This window comes from Branchiostoma floridae, chromosome 19 (genome assembly GCF_000003815.2).
Source record: "Branchiostoma floridae strain S238N-H82 chromosome 19, Bfl_VNyyK, whole genome shotgun sequence".
Classification (NCBI taxonomy): Eukaryota; Metazoa; Chordata; class Leptocardii; order Amphioxiformes; family Branchiostomatidae; genus Branchiostoma; species Branchiostoma floridae.
In genome coordinates, this window is record NC_049997.1 from 16,721,192 (window position 1) to 16,730,494 (window position 9,303).

Below are 9,303 nucleotides of genomic sequence, written 5' to 3' on the forward strand. Positions count from 1 at the left end.
AAAGCTTTCTCCCTCATGGACCAAACGTGCTTATCAGAAACATGCGAGAGCATCAATGTAGAAAAATGACCTCCGAAATGTGTAAATTTGTCCAAATTGTCACGTACGCCCGTGCGTATTTCCTCCAAAATCACTCTTCACATCTAAGTTTGTCCGTGAAAGTTCTGTCAGGTTGTTAAAGGCACAGCAAGTAAATTTTATGTATGACGTCAGCGCTCATTATTTTTTGCCCGATTTTAGAAAAAAAATCCTCTTCGGGGATGGTCAGATAGACCAAAATGGGCAAAAATGTTGTGTTGTAGCCTAACAATTTAGAAGTGATACTAGTAAGATAGCTATGACAATAGTTGCAGAAGTGAAACTTGTTGAATAGTTGTAAAAGTGCAACCGACAGTCATGGACCAGCTTGGCAAGTGATACCAGTGTACCACACTTCTAGAACAATATATATAGTATCACCTTTACTACACTAGTTCGCGTCTTTGATACACGAAAGAATACCTTGTTGTTTGTGATACCACGTTTTGTCAATAAAATCTTGTTATGACGTTTATGGTGTCTATTGTGAAAATTTAGCCTTCTTTTTTTACCTATCTTGTTTTTTTCGCGCTGTCACATACTTTTTGCAGTCTGCAGAGAATGCCATCCTTAAAATTACTTGTTGTGGCCTAAAGTAGGAAACTAAACGGCCTGTGGAAAATTTCTGAAAGAGCTGACGACTGTCATGGCGGTCGTACGGTGTTGACCTTTGACATCTATTTCGTGTCTGTAGGTCCGTATTACTACCGGATGTCGCGGTGATTGATGGGTATTTACTTCGCACAGCGGAACACGCTAATTTCTCTCCCTTCATGCTCTAAATATCATATTTCAGCGGGATGCTGGTGTGTTGGATCGTTCAGAATTGTGTATCCCAAGAGAAGCCAAAAGTTTATAACTCCCTCACCACTCACTCCGGCGAGCTCAGCTGATTAAACCCTTTAATGTTAATAAATTGGAGATCTAGAAATCGTCATCAATTTTATTTGCTGAAAGGGGTGTCAATTCTCATGGGGAATGGAGAATGTTGCTGGTTTGATAAGTTAATTCAGACCGTTACCGGGCTTTTTTCAATTCACAATATCATTCCATATAATTTAATCAATATCGCCTTACTAATCTATAGTACTTTCCTATTCGTGTGGTTAACTGTAGTCAAGTCACAAACTTTACTTCCGAAAATAATTTCATCAGGTTGGTAGAATATAGGATATAGGAGAATTACTTTTCACAACCAATACGTACTTACTTAGCGTACATTTCGATGTCTCTCAGACACCTTCCTCGGTGATGAACTGGGGGGGATACAAGCTTAGCTGCATTTGGGATTGTTTTCTCTCTGGAAAAGCGCCACCTACATCGGCTACTTATAGCGGCGAGGAACAGAACTCCAATCAGAAATTCTGAGGAAGGCGTCTGAGAGACATCAAAACGTAAGCCAAGTAAAGTAAGTACTGGTTGTGAAAAGAATTCTCTTATATCCTACAAAGTTAACTGTGGAGTGTCTCTGAAAAGACAAAGAAGTCCAGCGCCATTTGGTGCCTGTTTGTCGCGGTAGATAGTGTTCAAGGCCTCCTGTGCTTGTTACAATAGAAAACACAAATCGCACCGCAAGGTAAACGAAAGATTTGAACCAGCAAATTCCCAAATTCCTGCGGTCTGTAGGAATTTGCAAAGTTTGTTGCTTTTGGCGCCAAGGATATCGGAAGTTTTCTAAACACGATGGGGTTACACTGACATCGATGTACCATCTGTTATAGCAAGGAGTCTAGTGGGGCTTAGCGAGTCGTGTAGAAAGTCACAGTTATATTTGTTTCTCATACTGAGTCATAGAGTATTACATGTTGTTTTTCTTGTGTGTTCTTTTTATTTCTTCTTCTTTCAGGAGCGAATCAGAGCTTATACCTGGGTTAGGTTACAACCTGTATTCAAGACATGTACTCAGGTGTCGTTAAAGTGACACTAGTGTGGCAGAGATCAACTTGACTAGTTTCACTTGTACACTTTCAGTCATGGCTACCTCATTAGTGTCACTAATACTTGTACAACAACACATATCTGCTGATTTTGTTTATATTCGTCATGATGAACATTTTCAAATAAGAATTTTTTTCTACAATCAGTCAAAAAGTAATGAGCGCGTGGATGTCATCCATAAAATTTACTTGCTGTGGCCTTAGAGGGCGAACATGTGCCCGTTTCATATCCACGGCATACGTGAAAGCTGTCATCTGCACTTCTAATGTAAACTGCCAGGAGTCGTTGCAAAATGGTAAATGCTATAGGCAGGCTTGACACTCAACAGACAACACAACCGACATAGAAACCATAACTACGTGGAGAGGATCTGAGCACAAGCACGACGAGATTCATCCACGGACGGTTCTTTCTACGAAAGACGATTATTTGTGGTTGGTGGTCGCAGCTCCTTGTGTATCAAAGTAAAAACGGGGCGTCAGGTCTAAGAATCAACGTTAGTTGCATTATGCAACTGCACTAGTTCTCATTAAACCTCCTTTATCATGAGGCGAGTACCAGAATAAGTAATCAGAAATCTGATGTTTAATCATGAAAGCGATGAAATTAACAAATAACCGTTTTGACACCAAAATAGTGATCTTCATGAGTTCTCATGCGCTGGCAGTACAAGCATAACATATCATATTTGTTTGTTTATTTGTATTTATCACAAGGTAAGAAGAAGAAGAACTTTATTGCGCAACGATCGTACACGGTACAATGTATGGAAAAAAAAGGAGAAACAAACTTATCATCCTAATTACTAAAACAAGTATCAAAGTTAGTACATATGCTGATTATGAATATGCATGTAGAATGAAATTGGCATCCTAATTTCTAGAACAATAAGCTAGCTTAAATCATTGATATTGTATTACAGTCGAGTGGGGCTACTTATGAATTTCGGCATTTTTTCTTATGACAAAGCAATCTTTTATATATTTACCTATTTTAGCATTGTGGGAGTTGTTACATCTGAATATAATGACAAGGGCAAAACAGGTTCGAACAACCTTTACAAGTTGCCCTCCCTCACATAAAAATTACATCAGCACATACAATACAATAAATTCTAAGTAAAAACATATAAAATACAGACCATCAATATAGAAAGGCATAATCTGGATGCTGATATAACCGATTGACGACCTAGCGCAATCTGGTGAATCTATTATTAATACTACTCAGGAGCTACACAGACAAGAAGTGGACTAAGTGCAAGGAAGGTCAACACTGTAGTGTAAACTGAGTCTGTTATAGGCTGACTTGGTTATGTTTTTAAACATTGAAAAATGCTATATATCTGCATGATCAGTATCACATGTTGTCAGTTATCTATTATAGGGCCTTCACACTAAAACTGAATTAGCAGGGATCAAGCAGAACCCCAGACGGAATGAAGTATTTGCAAAATTCGTGCCACATTCTGGGCCATTCGGGTGGGAATTCCAAATGGACCTTAATTCCCTTCACACGAGAAGGAATGAGCCAAAATGCCGTCAGTATGAAAATTCTTTCCTATTCCTGGGAATTCGATGTTTTATCTAGAAATTCTCATTGCATTCCAGATATTCTATTGGCCACATTCTGACAGGATTCGAAGTGGCTTGAATGAGATAAGAACGTTCTGAATAATGTTGGAATGCCCTAAAATGCGGTCATAATGCAGTTTGAATAGCTAAAATACACTTTGAACATCCTTTGACTGTCGTTCGATATTTCTCTACTTCAAATCAAATTCGAAAGTTTTAAGCATGTCAAAAGTAAACACCCTTGGCATACTAAACATTTTCGGGCCAACCCAAATAACGGGCACAAAAATTGCTCTCGTGTGAAGGGGCCTTAATTAGTTGACATCATATGTTGCTGTCAGCTTCTGTTTCAGGTATTCTCCGGCAGTGATTGGTGGATACTTGTTGGATCCGTCCAGACACGTGATCACAGCATCATCGTCAGGATGTGCAAAGAACGCGAGGGAACGACGGGAAGTTTTCCTACCCTCCTCTGTCTCTGGTATGACAACTCGATGGCTCTGTAGAGAACAGGAAACCAGTTACGCATTCTCAAAAGTCATTCTGTGTCAAATGTTTGCACTAGTATGTCTTTATTTTGCACCTCTTAAGGGACTATGGGATCAGTCTACGCAACTCTAAAATGGTACAACTTCTGGTGCTTGACACTATTATAATATTTATCATTTGATCTTATATTGCGAACATATGTGTTGTTTGGGGGAAATCTGAATGAGATCTGATTTTAGAAACATGTTTTCTGTTTGCCAAATTCACCTCGTTTTTGATCTATCGTGGCCGACGCGTGAGAATTGTGTATTGTTTCATACCGTCGACTTCAGCTTGTCTCCAGTCCAGCGTTGCATGAGGTCTCCAATATTGACCACCACGGTGTTGGGGATAGGAGAGGCAGGGACAATTTCCTTCACAATTCTGCACCTGTATTGTGCAACCCAAAGGTTTATACTAGCATAATCTATACATTGTAAGATTCTAACTGCTGCATGGGACGTTGTGGCAAATGGTTAGAGACCACCTGTTTCACAAAATGACTAAATTATGTTGATACAGAAGATGAAGGTTCGAGCCCCGTTTCGTACGACCGGTTGGGGTGGTTGGACTTGTGTGTAGGGGAGTTTCAGTCATAAGTCTCAGGCACACTATGTATGCATTATAGCATTCAGCATATTTAAGAGTGAAACAATATATCGCACACACCTCTAGACCTGATACGTTGTCCTGAAACACCAGAGTGATGGAGCCATAGTCGGTGTGTTCCCCACACCTGATCTGTCCAGCCTTTACGTGTGCAGACACTGGCGGGTACCGCAAGGTGCGCATCACACTCCCGTTGGGCCCTGTTCCCATCATACTGTGCATCGACAACAGGCTTGGCATATCCTGTGCACCAAAAAACAAACAAACAAACAAACAAATATTTTAAAGCCAAGTTGAACATTTGTTTGCAATTTTCACCTCCAAAAGTGTTCAAAAGCATTGTCTATCTTTACTGCATACTTAAGTGCAGAGAGGGATACTTAGTAAGAGCCTGGTCACATCCACATGACCCAAAATTCATCCTTAACCATGACGCATTTCCGCATTTCGACCGGAACAAAATGGCGCCTGCATGACGTCAAAATCCAACATGGCGGTGCTAAGGGTCGCCAACGGAAACAAAATTGGTTTTTCTTTCGCAAAGGAATAAAGAAATGGCCAAGTAAAAATAGCAGCTTGTTTACTTTTCATTCAATCTTATTCAATGATTAGGGCACGGCAAAGAAAATAGAATGGAGGTCCAGACCTGAATATTGAGTCCCCTGCCCATCAGCTCTATTATCCTGAGACTGAGCTGACGACTTTTGTCAAACATTTGTAGGGTCACTTGCTGGAACTCTGGCATCTCCTGGCTCGGCCACAACTGGTGAAAACACAGGTTCAAGTCACTGGACGAGAAAATGACTGAAATTCTGTCTTTTTTTGTTACTGAAACAGTGAATGAGTAGCTGAGCTGTACATTATGCTCATTGAGCTAATCTGGTTATAAATTTAGATATTTAACGTTCACAAGACGAGATTCGTCCACTGATACACTGACACAAGACACTAGGTCCAACAGTTTTTATGGTCCATACAAAATACGATTGCTCAGGAGTAGGGCTGGGTACCGGTACAGAAAATTCAGGTCCAGGCCCGGTTCAGGTCCAGAGGATCAGGTCCAGGTCCGGACCTGAACCTGGACCTGATGCAGTATGACTCATGCCAATGGTCCATTTCACTGCAAAGAAATCTGTTTGGTGGAGTATTTGACTCAAACTGGCGTTTTAAAATCCAACAACGCTTACTGCACCTGTACGATTGACTGTAAAACTTGGTAGAAATGACTATAAAATCTTCTCTACTTCACTTTTGTTATTTTCTTCCACCTGCGAGCACCAAAACGTGTGAATGCTTGATCAAATAATCTGTTAATTTTCTAATAGGTCAAACATCCGGTCCACCTAATTTTTTCATGTCCGGTTTTTTTTGGACCGGTCCAATAAGAAAAACCGGTTTTGTACCAGTACAATGTACCGATACCCAGCCCTACTCAGGAGGCTAGGGCTTTGAGAAACGTACAGATACTATGAATGTACATATACCTATGAGTGTTTTCACGCTGACCACTTTCTGATGAACTTAAAAACTACAGAAAATACCTATTCTGTCACTTGCCGGCCTACACCATTGTTTAAACCTCAAACATAAAACCACCGCCGACAGTCCATAAATGCCCATTCCCACCAGAAGCGGAATCAGCCGGAATGCCGTCAGAATAACTATTCTTGGTACATACCTGGGTATATGCTTTTGCATCTTTGCAACTTTTTTTCGAAAGTTTTGAGTATGACAAAACATTTGATCGGGGCGACCACAAGAATGTGTGCAAACATATGAAAAGCAGTGGGAAATTTTAGAATACACTAAGAATTCAATGTACAAATAACTTTATCCAGACGGCATTCTGCCTCATACCGATTCTCAATTGTCAAGGTGCCTCAACTATCGAGTTGTGTCAAAGGAAAATACCTTGTCTGTGGCATGTGGAGGCCTCACATTGAAAGCTTCTTTTAGGTCTCCAGGCCGTTCTAAATTCAACCTGTAGTGTATAGAGACAGCGAAAAGCATGTACAACTCACACACAACTTTGAAGACAAATTTAGACAAACGGTAAGATGGGTTACAAGAAATCCCTAAATACTAGGGGTGGGTACCGTTACAGAAAATTCAGGTCCAGGTCCGGTTCAGGTCCAGAGGATCATTTCCAGGTCCAGACCTGAACTGGACCTGATTCAGTATGTGAATGAACGATACTCAAAACAGTAGTCCATTTCGCTAAAAGAAATCTGTTTTGTGAAGTATTCGACTCCCACTGGCGTTATAAAGCTGTACGATTGACTGTAAACCTTGATAGAAATGGCTATAGGCTCTGCTTCATTCGTTCATTTTCCAAAAGGTCCAACATCCGTTCCATCGAATTATTTAAGGTCTGGTTTTTCCTGACCGGTCCAATAAAAAAAAAAAGGTTTTGTACTGGTACACCGGTACACTGTACTAAATACCTCTCTCTTTCCAAGCAGACCCATCCATGGCCCTTGTCTACTGGGCGGGAGTACTTCGTCTTCACTTCTTTTGGTAAAGAAAAGAACTTGTCTGCTGTCTCGAAGGTCCTTGAGATCTGCAAAGTTTTGTGGGTGGCGGCAAGGGTAGATTAGCTGATTTGGTGTTTGAAATTTCCTCAGCGTAACTTGAGATAACGTTACATATTTGAGAGAGAATCCTCGCTCAGTTGGGCTTTGGGGCTACATTCAACCCTTATTTGCATACTTACTTATTGGTAAGCTATGGGATGTTCATATTTGTAACATTTAAGTTAAAGTTGTGAAAGTGTCATCTACATAATTACTGTAGAAATGTTACAATTGTACCGAAGAATTACGTCCTAATTTTGGGCTTATGCCCTGCTGTTCAGGACCTAAATTGATGAGATGCTCTAAAAGAACATATTTCAACATTTGTCATTTCATTTGATCAATTAAAGTTCCATTAAATACTTTCTATCTTACTTAATGAGTTAAGGTATATGCAAATCTATATGTATCTATCCTTCACTATTCGAGGATGAATAGTTTGTTACTTAAGCTAAGGGCTCACCCCACTGTGCATGTACGTACGTACGTGCGAATACGTGCTGTCTACGTGCCAAAACGTGGGCAATCTTTTGGGATCCGTAAGTGGTAAGCTTCAGCACGAACCCGTAGGGAATCCGAATGAATTTTGGAGCACGCAGACACGCCGTAGAACTTTACGTACAGGTAAGACTTTGTGTGCCAGTACGGGCGACGCGCCTACCCTGTACAGCCTAAACGTTTTCAGAAACACGTGGCGGACGTGGCCTCCCCAAAAAACGCTCGGCGGGTTAAGCCCTTAGATGTAATAATGGATTCAATATAATTCAAAATAGATAAAAAAGTAAACAGACTAGAGCTGATGGTATCCCGTGGTTACGCAGGTAAACAAACCCCACAGTGGAGAAGGCCTGGATCAGCTGTGTAGCCAGCGGCTGCAGCTCGTCCTCATCCACAGCACCTTTCAGTAGACTGTAGGAGGAGAAGTCCAGGATGGGGATGTGGCCGTCCGTTCCTGGGGCCGCCTCCCAGTGGATGGGCCCATGTTCATGGGTGCCTTGATCCATCCTAGAAAAGTAGAGCCACGATGCTCTAAGTCAGGTTTCAACTATGAATGAATGAACTAGAGTTCGGCGACCTCATACCTCCATGAATATTTAGAGCTTTTGTAAATTTCATGCAATTTACTGACACATTAACATAATCTATGCATGGTGTTGTTCATCATTGACTAACGTACACATGTCACAATAATAAAATTCCCATCATTAACTATAGAGCGGTTTAGCACTTTTTACATAAATTATGCTCATCACCATATTTGGTATCTGCTTATTTTCCACATCAAATTAACATGTGTTACATTTATTGAAGTCCAGTTATTGAAAACAATGGAATCTTACAATTTCCTCATTAACTATGCAAATTAAGTCCTCATTTGCATAACATGCATATCATTATGAACATCTTTGCCCAAGGTACCTGCATGCCTAATATGATGCAAATCCCTCAATCATTTCTGCAGTTATCCTCTTTGGAATGTCTTGACAAAAACGCCCCTGCAGTTCCAAATATAATTGTTAGGGGGCTGAAACCTATCCCACTTTGTCATAACACTGAAAGCTATCTACCACCTAAATGTAAAGACCATAGCATGTCTGGAACAAGAGATACATTGAAAAAACTAATATGATAGAATATTCTCATTAATTATGTAGATTTACTCCTATTTTGTATAATCGTATTTCATCTTGTACAACATTGTCTAAAGTACCTACATACCAAAAATCGTGAAAATCCTTTGTTTCCTTCTTGAGTTATCCTCTTCAGAAGTTTTTGACAAAAATACCCCTGCTATCCCAAAACTAGCCGCTAGGCGGCCCAAACTTATGTCACTTCTTTCTAAGCACAAGAGCTATCTAACACGCAAAAATCGTGACCATAGCATGTTCAGAACACCGAGATAGCAAAACCGGAAGTTGCGCTGCAGTACCAAGGGGAGTCGCTAGGGGGCCTCAAATCTAATCATTTCCAGCTTTCATCAAACACTACCAAGACACCAAGTA

The 9,303-nt window shown here is 40.5% G+C and overlaps 1 protein-coding gene across 3 annotated transcripts in view; it reads right to left on the reverse strand.

The window, feature by feature from the left end:
* Nucleotides 1–3,089: 3,089 nt before the first annotated feature.
* Nucleotides 3,090–9,303, reverse strand: part of LOC118406321 (2-oxoglutarate-Fe(II) type oxidoreductase ppzD-like) — a 7,238-nt gene continuing 1,024 nt past the window's right edge. For 2 of the 3 annotated variants that reach the window (XM_035806253.1, XM_035806254.1), the window contains exons 2-8: nucleotides 8,092–8,305; nucleotides 7,172–7,287; nucleotides 6,639–6,708; nucleotides 5,374–5,490; nucleotides 4,788–4,970; nucleotides 4,400–4,508; nucleotides 3,909–4,090 (exon numbers count right to left, since the gene is read on the reverse strand). In XM_035806253.1, the coding sequence (XP_035662146.1) occupies nucleotides 4,053–4,090; nucleotides 4,400–4,508; nucleotides 4,788–4,970; nucleotides 5,374–5,490; nucleotides 6,639–6,708; nucleotides 7,172–7,287; nucleotides 8,092–8,304 (846 nt within the window). In that variant the 5' untranslated portion in view covers nucleotide 8,305 and the 3' untranslated portion in view covers nucleotides 3,909–4,052. Of the gene's footprint in view, nucleotides 4,091–4,399; nucleotides 4,509–4,785; nucleotides 4,971–5,373; nucleotides 5,491–6,638; nucleotides 6,709–7,171; nucleotides 7,288–8,091; nucleotides 8,306–9,303 lie in introns of all 3 variants that reach the window. The other variant, XM_035806255.1, reaches the window with a different exon arrangement.